This window comes from Meleagris gallopavo, chromosome 3, assembly GCF_905368555.1.
Source record: "Meleagris gallopavo chromosome 3, MGAL_WU_HG_1.1, whole genome shotgun sequence".
NCBI classification, from domain to species: Eukaryota; Metazoa; Chordata; class Aves; order Galliformes; family Phasianidae; genus Meleagris; species Meleagris gallopavo.
Window position 1 is genome coordinate 12876142 of NC_139406.1, and position 22082 is coordinate 12898223.

The window sequence follows — 22082 nt, forward strand, 5'->3', positions numbered from 1 at the left end:
GCAGGCTAGGAAGCAGTGGTAGTCCCCTCACCTAAACCAGATTAGGATGCTGAGCTCATCCTGGTCTGGAAACTGGCACAAAGCGGAGCGTTAGACAGAGCCAGCAGAAACTCTTGTTTCATTGCTGGTTGCCAGGTAGCATGAGCCTTGTGAAAGGTTTATTATCCAAGTAACAAAAGAGAAGGGTAAGTTTTCAGTGGCTCAGAAAGATTACACTGTTGAGGTCCATCTATGCACAGTTGTTTTTTTTAACTCTTATTGCTTTTTTCTGTCTTCTCCCCCCTACAAACAGAGAATGCCAGAAATGGGAGAGAAAAAGCAAAGCTCAGCCTGTAAGAGAGGCAGAAATTTGATTTCAGAGTAGTTTTAAGAGACTTCAAAACTTATCTAGCACAGGGAGCTCCAGTGCTAGAAGACAGTGAGCAAGATACATTTTTGTTATGCAAATTAGTAATAATAATCAAACTGCTATTGCTTTTATTTTTACCCTCCTCTCACACACAAGGGTTTCCCGCAAAGAATGAATTCTATTGCTGCAGGGCTTGCCAACAGGGGAGAGCCTCACTTTTCAAAATAATTGTCCCCTGCTGCAGTGTCCTCATCGCCCCTTGCCTGCCACAGGCCCCGCAGCAGAGCTTCCTGCTCCAGCTGGCTTTCACGCTGCCCCTTGGCTGCTCTCTTGCCCCTGAGGAGCTATTCACAGGCTCCGAAAGGCCAATTGGCCCCACGTGTGCACTTGTGCTCTTGCACGGACCATGCTTGCCTTTGCCTTGGTCTCCAGCCTGCAGAGCCTGGAGGTCGGGCTGCCTGGTGCCGCTGGCTGATGGCATCCAACACCGCATCAGTGCACCTTGCTGAGGGCTTGCATTCAGCACTGAGAGTTGTTCCATGGAGGAAAAATTGTTTTCAAAGGGTGAGAAAGAGAATGGCTCTGCTTTTTTTAAACCTGACAGGAACGCTTCCTATGCAGGCTGGTTTTTGCATTGTGTTTTCTTCCTCTCCTCTGGGACAAACGCTGTGTCTCTTTGTCAAAAGGAAGGATGTAGTTGCTCACAGCCTGGGGGAGAGGGAGGCTGCTCTGGTGTCTTTGTTTTATTTGTTTGTCATTTTTGTAGCCTGGTTTCTTAAGATAAGCAGTTTGTTGAGCCATGCTATCTGTTTGTCTTCCTACACCATTCTTCTCGGTTTTATTGGCAAATTTCATTCTAAATTGACAGAGGTACTTGAGATATCAGTGATGCTAGATGTCTGTAAGTTTTAAGGAAATGATGATAGATAAGCAAGAGGGATTGCGTTAACTTCCTTACTGTGGGACAAGCTAATAAAGTGGCCCTTTGCATCAGAAAATCCCTGAGGAAAAAAGAGATGCTTGTAATTCTCTTTATTTTAGTAGAGAACATGCCAAGGGGCATACAAAGTAAATAATGTATTGTTAAGGTGTGTCTAGCACTCAATTAAGCATGCAAGCGGGCACATGGAGCATACAGGGCATGCTTTGGAGGAAGGGTAATAGCACAGCTATTGCAGTGGATTTTCTTGTTTGAAAGGAGCTGCTGTGCTGATGATGTGGAGCTGTTCTGAGCCTCCCCACGAGTGCTCATCAAGAGCAACAGCATGAAGAGCAAGGGCACTAGTTGCAGAAAGGACAGTGGGTCAAAATCACTGTCGTCATCTCCTATAAATCTCACAGTTCTACCTTCAGGACTAAAACCAAAAACTGCCCAGTGTGCAACTTCTGTGTGCAACAGCACAGACCTCAAATTGCTGGCACTGCATTCCCCCGCGCTTGAAAACCCACTGTCTGTATTTTTAACTGCACTTAGGTTGCATACTGTCAGGAGAAGTTAGAAACTCCATCTCTTTGGATTCAATGATATTGATGACCCTTTAAATATCAGAGAGCTCCTTGCGGCTCCTGGGCTTTTGCATACAGGCAAGGAAGCTCCTGTGCTGTATTGTGGCCATCTTGCTCTATTTTGTGACAGTTTAGGTTAGATAGCTGGAATAAAAAAAAAAAAACACTTTTTTTTTAAAGCGTTCTTAATCCACCAGATGCCCATGAATAACATTTATGATGAAACTCCTACCTGCTGAGAAGTGAGGGAGGCAGGAGAACATCTGTCACTGTGCGTGCAAATGGCAGGTCTCAAGTGTGTGTGAGTGACTGTGATGGGGGGAAAAAGAGAAACAGGGACCTCGAAGGAGCACCTGGCTCAGGTGAGATGTCAGACTGTTGCAATTTATAAAAGAACAGATGTGCTTGCCATAGGGTAGGTCTGAGAGGCCTTTTTTGGCATGGATTTCCATTCCCACCCTGAGTCCCTGATCCTACCTTAGCTGGGTCAGTTCATTGCCCCATAGCTCCCTTCAGATGAGCCACCTGACACATGCAAGGGGAGTAGAGCTCAGCCTGATGGAATATACTGCAGAAGCAGCTCAATCTTTGTCAGAGGAGAAAGCAAGCCGTGCTGTTCCTAAATGATCACTATAGTCTGTACAAACAGGATTGCTTGTATCTTGAGAAGTAAATGCTGTTCAGCCTTCCTTTGCCAACCTGTGACTGAGGAATCTCACTCTAGGAGCAGGAAGTGCAGAAAGACGAGGTTGTATCTTAGACCTCCAGCAGAGAACATGAAGACTCACAGAATAAATAGCATGAACATACTAATCAAATTTGTTTTATACATAGCACCATTTTGGGATCTTAGTTCATTTTTAGCTGTCATTTTGGTGTTGTACAAGCGATCAAACTAGATTACCTTTGAGATTTGTGCTGTTTGGGTGGAATAATTGGGCTTTATTGGCTATCCTCAAGTTCAGGAGGCACTGGGACAATGCTCTGGGACCAGACGTAGGGTTTGAACTTTAGGTGGTCCTGTGTGGACTCAATGATCCTTGTGGTTCCCTTCCAGTTTGGGATATGCTATGATTCTTCCCCACAGTTTGAAGCACTGATTACTAGGTTTAAAAAAAAATAAAAAGTGAAGGTATGGCATGTTTATATTCCCAGGGTGTTTTACAGGAATTTCACATATCTACATATTTTGCAGCCATTCTACCTACTACAGAGTCTCTGTGACTGATTTGTGAGTCTTAAAGGGGACTGGGAGAAGGCTTTGTTCAACAACTCCTGGCTTTGGCGGTTCTTGACTTTAAGAGGGAAACTGGATTAAGGAAGATAAAAGGGTGAACAGATATTTGTCTGCTGAACATTACATGCCTGGTACTGGCAGTTAGGAATCATGAATCCCCATCACAGACTTAACATCAGCATGGTGTGAGATCTTTGCCAGTCACTGCTTCTCCTATCACCGCTTCCATGACATTGCCCTGGGGAATGTGTGACACAGAGTAGCGTACACATCAGTCTTTGAACACAGATTTATGATCTTTGCTTAAAAACTTGCCCAGATGACATGATAATAATAATCATAGTAGTGCAATGAGGTTTCTTTGGTATTTATGTGCACAGCATGATAGAGAAATATATTATTAGCATGTGTTTTGCCTTATGGTGATTTATTCAAGCTTTTAACCTTGCTGTTGAAATTTCACACCTCTAATTGCTATCTGTGTCAGAAAATGGATGTCACCTACATATTCCCCAGCTCACTGCCATACACTAATTAGCTCAGAGGACAGCTCCAGTGAAACTAAAGCCCAGTAATAGGTGGGGATGGTAAAAAGTGAGTTCAGCCAGAAGTCAGGAGGTCTGATACAGCAGGCTCTGCATCATGGAACAAAATAGACAACACCTGTTTTAAATGACTAGCAGTCAGTTTCTGAAGACTTACGTTCCTAAGTATTGCACAACATACTGGAGTCACACGCCAACCTGATAGAGCAGACCGCAGTACTCAGGAGCACAAATACATGTAGTTTTTCTGCTCTAGCTCAGAGAAAACCATTAAATGCACCATTCTGAAAAATTGCTTGAGAAAAATTACAGCCTTGCACAACACAGAGGCTTAGGGCCAGTCACCACAGCATCTACCATCTCATCTTAACATGATTTGCCTTCAAATCCAAAGGGCTACATGGCGCTCTTCCCCCTTTCATTTCAAGAGCTTTTCTCCATCTCCCCAATAAGAACGATGACAGCAATATTCAAAGCCTAATCTACTGAGCTCAAGTTATCAATTAACTTGTGCTGAATTGGCGAGCTGTGCTTATCATTTAAGTCAACTTCCTAAATTTCAGGCAAACAAAATACAAGCTCACTTGAACATTTTCACAAAATACCACTGGAGCTGTGGGGACAATGTCTACTCACTTTGTTTTCACCTCATCTCTTTCAGTGTTATCCCCACTGTATTGGAGCTGGTTGGTGATACCAGCGATCTTTTTCTGTCCTTGCTGACTGCTTAGGGTCAGTTGTCTTAAAGCTCAAAATGGATGCGCTGCCTTTTTTCGCTTGTTGCAAAGGTACACAGTAAACCAGAAAGTTTAAGAAACCCGTACAATTACAACACAGAAGTGCACACAGCTACTTAGTAATGCATTTAAATGGAGACACCAAAACACATGTATACCCATTCCTTAATGATTAAACAAAATGTCAACAGCTTGAGTGAGCTGTGAGAGCCTGGGCTCTGCAGAAAGCCTTGATGTCTTTCTCTTGGTTTCAGCAAACAAATAGAGCTTGGAGTGCACTTAGCTCCTGTGGAGAGAATCAGCACAAAACATAAGCATCTTGAAGACCTATTTTGAGGACTCAACCAGGACTTAATTGGTACATTTTGTGATAGATCATTATCAGGCATGAATTCTGCTTCAAGAGAGTACTCCAGACTACGGGATTTTGTTTGTTAGTTATTTAAGATCTTCATTTTCATGTTCAAGGAGAACAAGCTGAATTCTCTTCCGTGCTACACCAGTAGCTGTTTTGCAACTTCCAGTGAATTACACTGCTTAAATCCTTCAAAAATGGGGAGGTTTCCATGGCACCACTAAAAGACATCCTCTGAAGGGAATGTCATTGTCCTTGCACAAATGAAGGTAGAATTCATCCAGAGAATTTTCATTTTTCCCATGTTTCACAGGAAATAAAAAAATAAAGCAGGCCTCTCTTGAATGCAGAGACCCCAGCCTACATCTGCAGAAGCAGCAGTTAGAGAAATTGTCTACTGAGCGTGTGGAAAAGAAACTGTGAGAGCTGCTGCTCTTTCAGCTGCAGTATAGAACGATGACTTCAGATGTAAGCTCTGAAGGGGAGTAGTCCAGGTCTTACACCCAGGTAGCACATAATCCAGATGCCATGCTGCCTCCCCCTTGGAACAGCCGAAGGTAGCTCTGTTTACAGACTATGAATGCAATAGTCTTCTCTAGGCTGACACTGGCCCTCTCAGATGAGGTAATACAGGAAAGTGCTGCTCTACACTGTGTAGCTAAATTGGGGATTACAGTCAGCATCCCTCCGTACCCAGTGCGGCTCCTCAGGAAGCCTGTAAATTCACACGTCTTCTTTTTTAAGGGGATGCCCAGAAGGTATTCATGGTGAAGGCAGTGGCTGCTGTGACTAGTTTAATTAGTGCTTATGCACACTAATTCTACTAAATTTAGCACCTGTGTCTGCTAATCTAGCACCCAGCTGGAGGGCATCGGATATCAAAGGAAAAAGGAAAGTAATTGCTCTGGCCCTGGGGATTAAACAGTAAAATTATGATGGAGAATTGAGTCAATTGAAACATTTTATTCTCTCAGGGGAAGGAAAAAAAAAAAGGGGGGGGGGAGAAGGAAAAAAATATTTGTTACAATTGCCTGGGAAACAACTAACATTGAATATCTGCTTGACATGTACACCCAACAAAATACATGGCATTATTGAATTGTTCTTGCACTGAATCACAAGCAGGATTTTACAGACTGATGCCATTAATTAACATCTATTAGTTATCTAGAAGTAAGAGCATCCCAGCTTTTCTGTACATGAGCTCTCCAGCAAAAAGTAGAGGTCTTTCATGGGGGCTGATAAATCACTGTCCCACATTCTGGTGAGAAGAAGGTAGACATATACTCTTGTGTTATTATCAGGAAGGGCATTCAGTTAAATAGTTAAATGTTGCTTTTCATACCTCCTCTAGAGACTTTCAAAAACTTGTTCTTACTGGGCCCTAAGGAGTATACGTCTTCTGGCAGCCTCAGAGGGATTACAGGCAGATCCTCCCCAGGGCATCAGCCGACTCTGAGTAGCACAGACCAAGCTGAAGATTCCCAGAGTGTGCTCTGGTGCCTTTCATCCTTATCCCTAAAAATCAGGTCAGTGGACCTGGGCTCTGCACTCAAGTATATCTCTCCTCACTGTGCTGCTTCCTCTCCTCCTGCAGCACATTTCTGTGTGTGAAACCCTGGCCCCTATTCTCCCCACATCTCCAAGGTGAGGAAAAATGCCCCATTGCCTGCTCAGCTCTCCTGCTGCAGGCTGGAACCTTGTCTTAAAATCAGAATTGTTAAGATGGAAAAACCATTAAGCTCATTGAGTCCAAGCGCCAACCCATCCCCACCATGCCTACTATGTCCCTCAGTGCCACATCTACATGTTTCTTGAACACCTCCAGTGATAGTGACTCCACCTTCTCCCTAGGTAGTCTGTGCCTCACCACTCTTTCTGAGAAGAAATTTTTCCTAAGGGCAGGAAGTGTGGTGGAAACCTGGCTCCTCTGAGTCTTGGTTTTGTTGTTCTTCACTCAAGACTCATTGTGCCAAGGCACGAGGAATGCATGGCGTCGCCTTGTTCTGCCTTCTGGGCCTTTCCAAAGCCTCTGAGCCTTTGGATTTGGGGTTCATTTTGTGAGAAGTAGCCATTTTTCCAGTAAAATTAATGTCCTAGACATTGAGAAAGTACAGCATGTGTGTAAAGGCAGGAAAATAATCCAAATTAGCTGAGTACCATAGATTATTGTTAAAATTGCATTTCCATTAATATTCAGGATTTTAAGGAATCCCAGATTCTTGAAAGGGTAAGTAATTATACACTGTTTCTTCTGTTTGAAAAAGAAATATACATGTATTTTAAGTTTAGCTATACTGAGGTGGCTCTTAGAAAGTTTAGTGTTAATAGACACACAACAGCTAATGTATGGCAGGCAGCTTTACATGCTATGCATTGCTCTCTGGAGGTGTCCAGCTCTTAACCCTGGCTGCAGAGGTATGATAGGCTCCAAACTTCACGCATCTTACATGGCATTTAAACTAGATGCTGAAAAAGTGAGGGAGATTGGATAGTGCTCAGAATGTCCCTTGCTACCAGCAATTAGAATCAAACGCTAATTGCTTGCTTGGGTTTTTGAGGTACTTTATTAGCCATAATTTATGCCTATAGCTCTGGAAAACATGGCTTTTCCCTCTTCATGCCCTGGTTTCACTCCCTTTTCAGCAGTGATCCCATTGTTCAGATACCTGTGACAGCAAATTTTGCTTCTGTAATGAATTTTGGATGCAAATTGCTTTGTGCAAAGTGCAACTAAGTACCCAGAAAACATTTTCACACTGCTTCTGTTCCTTCTTTGGGGGAAAAAAAATGCTCAAGACAAACACTGGAAACACTGGGCTTTTGTATATTCTCACAGAACAGATGAAGTCCTTCAAAGTGAACAAAGAATTTGGTAATTTACTTTTGAGGAAGAAGAAGGTATAAAGCAACATCCTGATATACTAAGCACAACACTTAGTTTTGTCAAAAAAAACCCCAAAAACCCACAAACAACAACAAAAAAACCCACCTTGCACTGCAAAGCCATTATGCTCAAAAAGAGGAAAATACATCCCTACGTGGAGAGGTAGACTTGAAGCTAAGTTCAGTTTCTTTGTGTATAAGCAGACTGTCACCCTGGCGTTTCAAAGACTCACAACAAATACTCAAACCTCATTTGTTTAAAATGAGATAATGGAAACCATGGTTCTTTAAAGCACAAGGGAAGTTGAAAAAAAAAATAACGGACTGAGCTGTGGTGGGCAAAATTACAGCACTTTATTATAAAGTACAAGCGGTTCTGTGCCTGCTGTAGTGGGTAACAACATGACTGCTCATGTAGCATTCACCGGATTATAGAAGGTGGTTACAGGATCTGTATAATTCCTGCTAAAGCTGAGACTTACCAATTACTGAGAATAATATTATGACGCAGCTTGTGAAATGGCAGCCTGCAGCAGGCTTTGCAATCAGGCTGTCAGAGAAGGCTGTAAGCTGGAAACTTGGCGCTGTAGGAAACTGTTATGGAAGGTACTGATCCTGGGGATTCTCTTGACAATGTTGGTAAAATCTGAAAACAGAATTTAATTAAGTGTTTAAAGGAAGTGTTATATTTTGGGAGATGAAATAAAAGTATTATGTATCTTGCTCCCCTCTGCCCAGTTAAGTAGTCTGCCAGCAATGAAACTTCACTCTGTGTGAATTTTGTTGCACTGTACTTGATGTGAGAGGTTGAAGAAGGTTCAGAAGTTCAACAAACATCCCAAAACATTCAGTAAAATTGATGACACAGTCCTTCTGGTCCAGAGGAGCCTAAATTTCCCTGTATTAGTGGACTAGATGAATGCCAACAAAGGATGTTGCCAACACGAGGACTTCATCAAAACCTTGTCACAAAACCCACAAAGAAGGGGCTTGTTAATAAAAGAAAGTGAACCCCTTGCTCACTCCGGTGCTCTTATGGACCAAATCTATGAGAAGAGTCTGATTCTGGATGGAGCCAGAATTTTTTTCCCTCTGAGGAACTGGAAATTTCCCAGGAAAATGCATACAGAACAGGAGAACCCCAATGACCAAACTGTGTCTAAATTCACTTCCTCCCAGGTATCATGTGTAACGTACCCTACACAGTGAAACTCTGATCAGGGGCTCTTCAAAGCTGTTTTAAAACCTGAGTGTCACAAAGCCTATTGCACTGGAAATGCAAGATTTGCTACAGATATATGGGTTGAATTTCAACCCCATTCAACTGATGACTCAGCTTTGCTTGTTGAAAGCCAGCTATCAATTTGCAGAAGGTCATTGAGGTCCATTCCAAAATATTTTTTGTTCAGCCAAACCAAATGCTGACTGTTTTGCAAAAAGGTAAAGCTGATACCAATGTTTTCCATGACAGTAGCAGCCAACCTGAAAAATGAGATGATTATGGATGCCTAATATCTGTCACAGCTCAGGAGTCTGCACCTCCTGCAATTAGAAGGGAAAGGCAGCAGAGAAGTCTGATTTAAAGTTCACAGAAGATTTAGGTAAATTCACTTAAAGAAAACAGCAGTCTGTGAACTTCATCCAACTTGGACTCTGTTCTTCTATTTCTGTTTTTAAAAGAAGTAATTTTGAGCTTTGTACCACACCTACTTTTTCTATCTGTAATGAAATCAGGTGAAGAAACTTGGTCTTAAACTTTAGAACTTGTTACCCACAATTTTCTTTCTTTTTTTACTGTCAGCTAATGCCCAACATGCACTGATCTGAGGTCTTTGATGAGTAAACAACACAGTTTCCATCTGCAGTAACTAATGGAATAAAGGTTTGTCCTCTGAGCTGAAAATAAGAGAAGAATGGGTTTAAACTCTAAGAAAAAAATTGAAATAACTGACTCCAGGAGCATTCTTCCATAGCAACATGCTTTTAAAAATAAGTGAGAGTGGTTAATAGAGAATTGCAGCATAATTACACAGATTGGTCCTCATCTTGTAGGAATCAGGGGCAGTATAGAGGGGTGACTCGTGTGAGGAACACAAGTGCTGCAGAGGAGAAGCTGAACTGGGCACCAGTTAGTCACCAGCTAGGGGTGAGGTTATGAAAATGAGGAGCCAGAGAGGTGACTATTGAGGATCATCATTTGGCACTGAGTTGAGAGATTGCAGATGGGTCAACACCACTGAGAATCTAGCCTGACAGTGTCTCCCCTGCCTAAATTCAGAAACAGTATTAAAGCTAATAAATGTACACAGCCTTCTGACAAAACCAGGAACACTTCATCACTACAGAAAGGAGCGAGACATGAAAATGTCCCCGAGGTAGCTGGCAGAGCAACTAAGCTATGAGATATGTGAGATGTTTGCCAAGACAAGTTTGGCTTATTTCCTATCTCATCCCAAACAACCATGAAGCTGGTGGAGGCTTCATGACAAAGTCACAAGAGGGAACAATTTACAACAACTGCAGTCACCAGTACAGATTGTTCTTTAAAATGCTAGCTACTTGTGGCCTGGTTCGTTTCTTCCTGAGGAAGAAGGCAGAAAATAATAGTTGTCTTAAGAGAAAAGTAGGTTTGCTAGCAAAAATCACACTCTTGCCTGTTGATGGCAGCCAGACACTGCCTGCTCTGAAGCCTGATCACCAGTGGATCAGCAAATGGGTACAGGGGAGTACAACTTCCACAGCAAAGTCTGCACTTCTCATATACGCTCCTCTGTCCTTTTGTATATTAACCACTTGGTAAGACAAGGGGAAATGGTTTCAAATTAAAAGAGGAAAGATTTAGATTGGATATAAGGATGAAATTTTTAATGATAAGGGTGGTGAGATACTGGAACAGGTTGCCCAGAGAGATGGTTGGTGCACCGTCCCTGGAGACATCCAAGGTATGGAGGGGGCTCTGAGCAACCTGATGTAGCTGTAGGTGTCCCTGTTCATTGCAGGGGAGTTGGACTAGATGGACTTTAAGGGTCCCTTCAAACACAAAAGATTCTATCGTTCTACGAACCACAAACAGGAACTTTGCAGGGAGGAAAGTTTAATTTCTCTTTCCCCTTTCATCCTATAACAAGTTTCTTTCTTCCCAGTATTGTTTGCTATTTGCTGTTTATCTTTTTCCTTAAGCCAGACCTCTGCACGCCAGATGTTGTTTCCCTCTCTTGTAGCATTTCTCCTCTCCCCAGGTGTAACCTCCCATTCTCCATTGGCTACTGCTGGCAGCTGTTCCCTCCAAGCAATATGTTGCTAACTAGATGCCTCCAGATGGAGCATCTTGCCCTTTCTAGCTGGCTGCTGTGTTCTCAGACTCCACAGACCCAGCATCAGCAGAAAAGGCTGGGGCAGGTCTGCGGCAGCCATTTGGTGCAGAACACTTGGTAGGCCTGATGGCTTCACCTCCCCGTGGACACACAGGGTAGCGTCCTGGTGAGCCACATTCTACCTGGTCCAGAGCAAAATCAAAATCAGCTACTCCCTGATTTTAGGCTGCATATGCTCAGGCTGAAAAACAAACAAGCAAAAAAAACCCACAAAACAACAACAACAAAAACTGCCAACCAACAAACAACAAAAAGTGTTGTTAAGTAGGAGCTTGGTGTTTCCACGATCAAGTCTAACAACACAAGACAACATTGCTAGAGTGCTGGAGAGGGAGTAGTGACCTTTGTGGGGTAGGGTACAAGCTGGTGGATGTGCCTGGAAAGACAAAGTCTGCTGAGCTGACCGCACCACAGAGCTGTATTTACACAAGCTGACCTGGATTCTAGGTAGCTACAAGCTATTTAGCTCCTAGCAGTGCAAGCCTGTTCTCTCCCAAATCTTCATATGTTGATAGAAAATAAAAAATAAAAAATAAAAAGTTATGATTTCCCCCCCACCTCTTTCTTTTCCCTTTGTTCTTGTGGCGGTTATTTTTTTTCATAACAATTTTCTTGAGCAAAATCAACATGCACTTTCTCTGACTTGAACTAATTAACACTCTTGTTTCCCTCTTAAACCATATGTGCACGGTCACGGTTGGATGGCATGCAGAAAATTGAGAATGTGCTCTTCTTGATATTTTTGAAAGGATTTATTGTGGAGAACCCAAACTAGGAGATGAGCTATGGCCAATAGTGTGGGTACCCCTGTGGATAGGCAATGGGAGAGTATCCTGGGCTGTATTAAGGCTGGTCAAATTTAGCAGGGTCTTTGCCAGTTATCCCACCGATTCCTGTCTGTGATTTAGGGAACAGCATCAGAGAATGCCATATAATGCAAAAAAGGATGGGCAGGATCAAGGAAATATGAAGACTGTGTTCCTTGGAGTTCACTCACTCACAGCAAAGCCATTTGGATGCCAGGTGAGTCGGAGCTTGCATGTGCAGTAGAGGAGCAGGCATGGAATGAAACACTTTCCACTGAGCGTTTCTTTTACTCGGGTGTAATTTAAAAAAAAGCAAAGGGAAATATTTCATCTGCAAATGAGTTTCTTGATTATATGTTCTATCCTTATTAAATATGCCGGTTTAGTCCTGCAAGGTTGGAACCTAGTGATTAATACATTTGAGGCAATTAGGCTGTGAGCTGCCGTCCTTACATTTGTTTGGTTATTTTCGGTAGCACATACACACACTTGCACAGTTAGTCTGCATGCAAGGTGTAATTTATCTGTCTGAGGGCTGCATTCTGAGTCACTGAGTTACCTCAGGGTGTCGTGATTCCTTTCCTCTAAATCCTCAAGGAATATCCTAGGTGCTGTCTGGCTTTTGCATTCCCATTAGAAATCAAGTTACACCGTAAAAGTGACAGTAGCCATCTGCATGTAGCAGGTTGTGATTCCCATTACAGGTGAAAATGCACCCATCTTTCTACCGAACTCTAAGGATTACTATTCCAGTCTCGTTATTTCTGCAAAGAATCTGTCAGCATCCTCAGAGGAGGATGCAGAAAATACATACAATATATTTACACTTGGTGATGTTCAACATCAGATATTTGACTACAGTCTCATGACCAAGGGAATGTAGAATGAATGCTGTTTGAGACTTTGGTCCTTCAAAGCAGGAATCCAGCTCAAAGCCTGTGTTTAATTTAATTTAACTTAATTGTTCATTTCATTTAATTTATTTAATTCTAGTCTTTGAAGATCTGTTTAAAATAAAAAAGCCACTGGACTGACTTAATTCCTACCTAATTCTCCTATATTCCATTAAGGCATTCAAACCATCTGTGTCTAAAAATTATACACACTGTGTAACTTGTCTTGTGTGAGCACTCATTGTTTTTTGCATTGTTTTAATGTATACACACAGACAAAAAGCCCTACATTAAAACACCACAAAGAATGCAAAATCAAGCACTTGAAAGTAAGGAATTACACTGGGTAAAGAAGCCTATGTAAATCTAATTTGGTCTCTGTGTGTGTCTGTATTCACACGTCTATGTTACACATGTATAAATAATGAGTGCAGTGTTTCTGTTTGTACTGGGACAAAAGCCTTTAATTACATGAGTACCTCCTGCTTTTTCCATAAAGGGTTTGCCTTGTTTGGTGAACAGGACAAACCTGCTTTCAATGTGGGTCACTTTGCAGTGAGGAAGGCTGTTCCTCATACGACCCTGCCCCGTTTGTCGAAGCGGTGAATCATAAACGAGGTGGGAGGCTGCAAGAAGAGCTGAGGTGTGCCACTGCTTCTGCAGGGAATTGAATTCATCATTTAGAAAGACAGCTGGGCGACAGCTGACAGGTATAGAAATATCTGAGCTAGCTCTTTAACTCCACTCAAGGAGAATTCTCCTGACAAGCTCATGCAATTTAAATTGGCAGTCAGAATGAACTTTGCCAATTTGCCCTGCTCTGAAGCAAGGGTGAATGCAGGAGCAGTTCTGCACGCAGACTGCAAAGGGAACTAATTTCTAGCAAGGAAACGGTCCCAAGAAGCTGATGGACTTCAGCTCTTCTGGTGTTACCACTGTGTCTAGAAGAGAACAACCTGGTAACACAGAGCTACCTCGGGTTTATCTTTCTTACTCTCCAGTTGCTAATACAGTACAGGAGGACCTTCATCTTCATTAACCAAATTTATATGCTCATTTAAGAATTGGTAGTGTGGCAAGGTTTCTTTTTCTTAAATCCAGGTCAACTGTCTCTAATTATTTTACTCGGTTTTAATTCCTTATTAATCAAGTGCTGCCTCAGCAGCTTCAACATTTTGCCCAGGAGTGATGTCAGGCTTCTGCCTCTTCCTCCAAGCCTCATCTGATGTTATTCCAGTTGCTTTTGTCTCCTTTTATGAGTGCATGCCTTGAGACTCTGGACTCTGATGTACAAAAGCACTGCATGTTCACGGTTGCCAAGAGGAGCCGTGCTTTGAAAATACAAAATGCTGCACTGTGCTCAAGAATGCTAAACTGCTAGGAGCTGCAAGTTAGGCACCCAAAACTTCATAGTTTTCACCTTAACCTATCTGCCTCTGGGTTTCCCAATAAAGAGAATGGCAATAAATCTTTATTTTATGGAGACACCGTGAAAATAAATGCATTAATATTTGTGAAACACTTGTATACTTCGTAGGGGAGAACTATAAAAAAGCCCATGAGGACATTAATCATTAGATCTTGAGAGCAGAGTTTGAAGATAGTGCATTAAATAAATCATGTGGCTCCATACTGAACAAAGAGAAAACAAAATATTGAATCTCTCCTCATTAAGATCCAGATTCTCAAAGGTATTTTAAGAGCCTAAATCCCGCTGAGAGTCAGGGCTTCTTAAGTAGCCATCTATTTTTTTTTCATTTTTTTCTTTTTTCTGAAAATGGTAGGAGTTCTACAAGAAATATTGTATGTGCGGGTGTAATTATAGATTGCATCATAATGTGCACATAATTAAAGGTTGCACTGGAATGTATATGCACAAGATTTGGGGCACAAATTAATCCAATACAAATTAACCCATAACAAATTACCCAAGGAATCTTAGTTGCAGCATTTACCAATCCCAAGTTGCTTGGCTTTGCAACATTCGTTATCTTTTCCAATAGCTACTGTACAGGTAATTTTCTCTGGGTTTAGGATAATAAACATCCGTGGTGGACAGAGAATGGGAAGCTTTCCCTCACTGCACACCATCCTGCATAGCGGTACAGACCTCTGCCAGCAGCATGAATGGTACAAGTAATAGGTTGCCATTTTCTGCTTGTATCTGCAACAGGGAGGGATGGAACATTTGGCCAGTGAGTTTCACTAATATTTGCTGACATCAGAAGAATGGTAAAAGTTGAGTGTCTTTAGTTTAATCTCAGGATTAGTGGAGAGTGTGCTGAAATGAGCACAGGCTTTTCTGCCTGTTCCCCACATAGTTCAGCCATTTTTACCATTTTTAATTAATTTCTCTCTCTTCCTTGTCCCACACCCAGCTTTCACAGTATACCTTGCTGTCGTGAACTGAAAAATTCTCCGTTGCACCTGGATAATGCCCTGTGCATCCTGATCTGATCTCATAGCTGGAATATGATCCTTCTGGTCCTTTCCAACCTGAATTATCCCATGATCCTATGAACTCTTCTGGTTTTCTTCATTATATAAATAGTGTGCATTCTAATAGGCTACTTTATTAATCAGTCTTTGTATCAAGTAGCTTTGATTTATTGCGTTGTCATAACTTTACCTCTACAGTACAAGATTCTTCTAGATAAAAAAGGCAACCAAGCATACATCCCATAAAACAGCAAAATATAGCCATGGTTGTTATTACACGAAATGAGGCCGTAGCAAATTCTACATAAAACAGGAATTTGTGCCAGGTTCTCTACATACTGCCATGGCTTGCCTTCCAAGAATATGGAAATGCTAACTCAAAGGCTAAGGAAATTTGGTTTCTTTTTCTTCTCTGTAAACAAGATGATATTTGTCTGGGTCCTAACTCTAAATCCTGCTAGCTGTGGCTGAGTGCCGACAGACAAGATGCCCATTATGTGACCAGGGGCTTGCTCTGCCCAGAGTGATGCTCACTGGTTTCCAGTGCTGCTCCAGCACTGAGACTCTTCCACGTTCTGAACAGCAGAAGAGACCAAAGCCACCTTTCCTGTTCCTCCTCCCCAAACTTCTGGGAACACAGGTCAACAGCATGCAACTTCCTTAATATAATTCAATGACAGTGGAAAAAATATGCTGAAAGACATTGAGTCATTCTTGAGTATAACCTGTCTTTTCAGTGGTATTTTTTTGTCTCCTAACAAACAGGCAACACATCTTCATTTTCTGTCAGAGGTGAGGCACTGGTTAAGAAGCCCTGCACAGGAGTGAAAGGCTTGCTTCTGTAATTTTACCCTCAACATTTATTTGTGTGTAACCTCCAACATTACTTGGAATATTCCTTTCAAACTGTTTTTGTTTCTCAATTCAAATCAAAATCAATTTTCACTAGAACATGTAATGACCTTTCTGTTATTTGAAAGATACCTTCAATGAAGTACTACTCCAATGCTACTTTTTCTTCAAAAACACATTTCTTTGCTACTAAAAATGTATTTTCTTTCCTTTTTTTTTTTTTTTTTTTTTTTTTTTTTGTCCTCAACCCTCCTGGACCCAGCAGCAGTCTCTTGAGGATCCCTATTTCAAGGATGGGAAAACTTCTGCTACATAAAAATATGTGATTCCCAGCAATATACATCTTGGAAATTTTCTGTTCCAAACAATATCTTAGAACGCAGAAGCAGCCCAGAAGAGGTGTTTTGCATGAATGTATATGGACAGCTTGAGAAATTGTCACCTCTTGTTATATGCTTTTCATTGCCCTGTAGGATTTTATTCAGTTTCTATGTATCTACTCATTCACATCACTCCTACCCCTCTCTCTGAGGCTTTTCTCTTCATAGAATCACAGAATCATTTGAGTTGGAAGGGACCCTTAAAAGTCATCTAGTCTCACTCCCCTGCTATGTACAAGGGCACCTACAGCTGCATCAGGTTGCTCAGAGCCCCGTCCAGCCTGACCTTATGTGTCTCAAGGGATGGGGCATCGGCCACCTCTCTGGGCAGCCTGTTCCAATGCCTCACTAACCTTATCATTAAAAAAAACTCAAAACTTCTTCCTTATATCCAATCTAAATCTGCCCTCTTTTTGAAACCATCTCCCCTTCTATTTCAACAGACCCTACTAAAGAGACTGACCCTTCTTTCTTATAGACCCCTCTTTAGATACTTGAAGGCCACTATGAGGTCTTCACAGAGCCTTCTCTCCTCCAGGCTGAACAGTCCCAGCTCTTCAGCTTGTCCTTGCTGGGGAGGCATTCCATCCCTTGGATGATTTTTTCCCTCCTATCTCTTCCGAAGTTTTCTGTTCCTTGCTTTTAGTCAAATTTCTCAAACCTATAGTTTGACTTCTGTTCCCAAAGGTCATTTCTGTTTATTCTTGCCAGCTGTAGGCCTTGCCCTTTGTGGAAAATGAGAGCTGATGGTATCAGGGAACTGCTAGGCCAGTCCTATTGCAGAAGGCATCCAGGAAGAGTAGTGAGCAACCGGTCGGGGTAAATCACAAGCTCATCATGGCAAAAACATGGAGAAATCAGGTGAAGTTCCTGCGGGTTAAGCACTGGATAGCAGGAGCCTGCAGGGACAAAGTACAAAAAGCCAATGCAGAAAATAAAACTCAACTAGTGAGAGCATCACAAGTAACATGAAATCATTCAGTATGTACTGCAGTGGTGAGAGGAAGTCAAAAGAAAGTGAATTAGTCATCAGAGGCAAAGCTATTGACTGATGCTGGAAAGGCTCAGAGTGCCTAATGCCTTCTGTGCACCAGGCTTTGCTAAGAGAGGTCGCTTGTGATTAGGTGATTGCCATTACACACGGCAGTGACAAAGGAAAAGGAAAGAAGAAAGTACAAAAGCATTCAAGCAAGTTAGAGGTGTTCAAGTCAACAGGCTGGCCTGGCTGTGGGTGAGGGTGCTGAAAGGAGTGGCTCTGGAAAGGCTGGAAACATTACTGTCCACCCCTGGGAGCTTGGGAAGGGCAACTGAAGAATGTGCTGATGGAAAAGCACGAGTGGGACCTTTCTGCGGAAGGGCGCTTTAAAAACACAGAGAGCAGGCAGCCATTTTCTTCCCAGTACAAACAGGCAAATCCATTGCAAACAGCCAGGAGGGTCAAGCTGACCAAATTGCCCTTGACAGCAGGACCTTGTTGTGGAAGAATGGAGCGACCTTAGTTAGGTTCTGTGCCTCTGTTTGTAAATGAAGTTCAGTTTATGTGAAAATGTCGGGTAGTGGGCACAGAACTCTGATGCCAGCAGTTATTGGTCATTTCCTGGCAATCGAGTGGATTACAAATGCATTTCCAAAGGGGTCTGTTTCATTAGCAGCCTCCACAGGCAGCACTAACTGGGGAGTGAACAGAAGAGGATGAAATGGGAATTAAAAATAATCTATAGAAATGCAATTGGAAGCGACAGGAGGCAGCACTATTGCGGGGGGGGCAGCAGGCTGAGGCCTACATGAGCCAGCAGGCTGAGCTACATGAGGGCAACAGTGAGGCAGCAGGGTTGTGAGAGGGTGCAGTAACAGTCATGGAGAAGGGTGGGGACTTCCTGGGACACAGCTGTTGAGTAGGGAATGGTGGAACCAAATGGGATGGCAAAGTGTGCGAGGAGCAGGGTGGGGGGGCTGCCCAATGCAGGAGGCCACAGGGACTGGGGTCCTGCGAGCAGTGCTGAGGGATGCCATGCAGACAGGATCCAGAGCCACCGGCAGAGCAGGGGCCTTATGGTGCCCTTTGCAGGAAAGGAGCTGAGGGGAATGAGATCCGAGGAGTTAATGATGCGCCGTAACTCACTTGCAGAGACCAGATCAGATAAATATGGTTGTCCACCACAAACCTGCTCTTCCATTTACATTCAGTGAAGATGCCATTCCTCTACTAATGCACTCACGTATTTTCTGTTCACTAACCACGTTCCTGTGTACGAGCACCTATTGATCTGCTGTCTCTGCTTCTCTTCTTCCATAGAAAGAAACAACTGCATAGCTCAGTAATGCACAGGCTTACGTCCCCAAACGGGTTCAGCCGAACGCAAAAGTAACGTTCGCCAATCCGAAATGCCTATGTTACAATTAACGGGAGGCACTCACACGATTAGTTTAAGCTCGCACCGATCCGAAGAGACGCAGACCCTCCGCCCCGCTTCTACTCCCCGAAGTGCCCCCTCGCCCCGCACCTCTAACTCCCCTCAGCCGCTCCTCCTCCTGCAGCGCAGCCAACCGCAGCCGCACTGCATTAGTAAAGGCGCACCGCGTAAATAATTGATCCGCGCAGCGCCGCGGGCCCGTCGCTCACAGCCCTCCGCCTTCAGCTGGGGGGGTGCGGGGCCGCCCCCGGCGAGCGGGTCCCTGCGGGGAGCCGGACCGGCTGCGCGGCGGGAGCAGGTGCGGCTACCCGGTCGCGCCGGGGGCGGAGCGGAGGGCCGGGCCGGCAGGTGGGGGCTGCCGGGAGGCGGAGGCGGAGGGCCGGTCGGCCGGGCTCGGCGCGGGGCGGCTGGGCCAGTAGCCGAGGCGAGGAGAGAGGCGGGCGGCGGCGGCGCTCCCGCAGCTCGGGCCGCGGAGAGGCCGGCGGGGCCGCCCGCTGCTGCTGCGGAGCCAGATGTGCGGGACGGGAGGCGGCCAGGGGCCCGCGGGGGGGTGCTGGGGGCTGCCGCCGCCGCTGCTGCCGCGGCCGGGGGTGGCCCTTTAGCTGGCAGCCGGGAAGCCGCATCGGGAGCCGCTGTTTTCTTCTCCTCCTTCCTTCGTCTTTCTTCTCCTCCCTCCTCCTCCTCCTCACCAAAACCGGGAGAGGAGGCGTGTTCGCAGAGCCTTGCTGCACCGGTTTTGCTTGGTTCGCTGTTGCCGGGTTTGATTCGCAGGGTGATTGGGCTGCGGGATTTTTTGTGTGCTTTCTTCGTTATTATTATTTTTTTTTTTCCTTTTTTCTTTCCTTTTTCCCTCTCCCGTGGCCCATCGCATGCTCGGCTCCGGCTGGATCCTTCCCTTTATTTTCGGCGGTGCCGCTCGGAGGGGGGAAGGGAGCGCGGGGATGAGTGCCGCCTGACGCACGGGCACGGCGAGGGGGGCCCGCCGCCAGCCGCAGCCCTCCGCGCCCGCAGGGTGAGGGGCTCGCCGCCGCCGCCCCCTCTGCTCGCCCCGCTCCGCCGCAAGGTGTGCGTGCGCGGACGGCACAAGAAGGAGGAGGAGGAAAAGCTGCCCTCCGCCTCGCCGGCAGCCGCCGGGCGCCAGGGCTGCCGCCGTGCCCCCCCCTATGTGAGGCCCCCCGGGCGGCCGCATGGCGATAGAGCGGCGCCGCGAGGCGGGCGGCGGGGGCCGGCCGCTGCCCGAGGAGAACGGCTCCGTGCCGGGCGCCGCCGCTCCCCCCCCGGGGCCGCCCCCCGCCGGGGCCGCCGAGATTCAGGCGGTGCCGCCGCCCGCCGCCGCTTGCAGCCCTCTGCTGCTCGACTACGACGGCTCGGTGCTGCCCTTCCTCGGGGGGCTGGGCGGCGGGTACCAGCGCACCCTGGTGCTGCTCACCTGGGTGCCGGCCCTCTTCATCGGCTTCAGCAAGTTCTCGGACTCTTTCCTGCTGGATCAGCCGGACTTCTGGTGCCGGCAGGCCGACGGGCAGGGCAACTGGAGCGTGGCTCCCGGCCACGGCAATCGCAGCGGCAACGGCAGCATATTCCCCCCGGCCGCTCTGCCCACCCCCGTTGCGGGAAACGCCAGCGAGTGCGATTGCCACGAGTGGCACTACCGCATCCGGGCCGGCCTCGTCCAGAACGTCGTCAGCAAGGTGAGCGGAGGGCTGTTGGGTCCCCGGGTTCGCACCCCCGTGGAACCGATCCCCCCTTTCCCCTTATCCCGTCCCCATTGCTGCGTGGGTTTGTCTTAGTCTCGTGTCTTGAGATGGCGTTCTCAGCGCTGTTCGCATGCGTGTCTGTCTGTCCCAGAACGTGGGTCTGTCCCAGACAGGTGGCCATGGGAGGGCTGGGGCAGGGCGCAGGCAGGGTGCCTCTCAGTTCTGTGTGTGCTATCAGAGCCAAGAGTCGGGCTGGTGCACAGGGAAACTGATGGTACAGGGAAACGGACAAAGTTCTGTGAACGTCTCGTTCTACAGTCACACCCTTTATATGGTTTTCAATAGAGTAGTAAGAGAGGAAATGTCTCGAGCGAGTTGTATACCTCTTCTGAGGTAGAAAGCTCTGTTTTCTGCTCCCTCGTGCAGTGGCTAAAGTGGAAAAATTCTGATGAGGGAGGCTGAACCCTTCCTATTTTCTAAAAGAAGCCTCATGTCTTCACCTTCTCAGGTTTTGCTCGTGCTTTGGCTGTGTGAAGGCTCTGCCGTTGGCCTGGTGGTATTAACAGAGAGCTCTTGAAAGTGCTGTGTTATCTGCAGCTCTTGGAAGTGCAGATTTAAGCTGTTACACCAGGAAAGTGGTTTCCCTTTGGCTCAAAACCCCAAACTCAGCACAATTACTTCCTGCCTTAGAAGCGTGTTAGGGATTAGCTGTGCTTATCTGGTTGGGAGGAAGAAATGCAGCAGTGACCGGGTGGCCGGTGTGCTCGTGCTTTGCTCTGCCAGCAGGCACTGGTATTAATCGTTGGAAATCATCATTTCTCTTTGTGTCCCTCGAAAGCGTGCCCAACACTGGGAAAACAAGTAAAGCAAATCCTCCAAAACTTGAATCCAGAATGGTTTTCAAACAAGCCTGCTGCACTCCTTCCATGAGGAAAGCGCAGGCACATGGTGGACTTGGTTGGCTTGTGGTGTTAGAGCGCATAATGAAATTTGACATTTAAGAAGAGAAGCAGATTTCCTTCTGATTATAACCAGAGATGGAACGATTCGTATGTTTTTTGGGCTTCACACTGATGCTGGAGTGTAAAGAAACGATCTTGAAATATTTCCTTCTAGTGCAAACTGTAACAAAATTTTTTCTCAAAATGTTGGGAATCTTGTGAAGGTCATCGTCACGTTGGCCTCAGAAGGTCAAGGGAGAGTTAGTTTGCTATCTTGCACGCTTTCTTAATAATAATAATAATAATAATAAAGCGTTCTTTGGAAGAACTTGCGGCAAAGGGCAGATCAATTTTAATGGATAAATAAACAGCTGTGGTCCCTGCTGTCTTCTTTTTTACAAGAAAGAATAATAATCATCTTTTGAGACTCCGAGTTTTTTTCAGTGTGGAGTTCTTGTTGTGTGTTTGCTTCCAAAAACTTGGCAGCTTTTTCTCTTCAATTTCTAATCCCTTATAATTAGAATTAGGTTGTTTTTATGGGGTCAGGATTCCTCCCTAGCTTGTGTTTTTGTTCTCTTTGGGGCTTTCTGGGTGGGTGTGCTGTCTGTTTTCATCACAGTAAAGAAAAAGGAAAACCCAAGCAGAGCATCAGTGTATGGCTGAATTGTCTTCCT

General features: G+C 45.1%; 1 protein-coding gene and 1 long non-coding RNA gene across 3 annotated transcripts in view; one reads left to right on the plus strand and one right to left on the minus strand.

The window, feature by feature from the left end:
• Nucleotides 1–16179: 16179 nt before the first annotated feature.
• Nucleotides 16180–20348, minus strand: LOC146544605 (uncharacterized). Its single transcript, XR_014882308.1, has 2 exons — nucleotides 20203–20348; nucleotides 16180–17258 (listed from the first exon to the last, which is right to left on the minus strand). It is a non-coding gene; the product is annotated as an uncharacterized LOC146544605 (long non-coding RNA).
• Nucleotides 19149–22082, plus strand: part of SLC22A23 (solute carrier family 22 member 23) — a 99329-nt gene continuing 96395 nt past the window's right edge. Inside the window, exon 1 of one of the 2 annotated variants that reach the window (XM_085220276.1) lies at nucleotides 19149–20461. In XM_085220276.1, coding sequence (XP_085076402.1) covers nucleotides 19961–20461 — 501 coding nt within the window. In that variant the 5' untranslated portion in view covers nucleotides 19149–19960. The remainder of the gene's footprint in view (nucleotides 20462–22082) is intronic. The other variant, XM_010708408.2, reaches the window with a different exon arrangement.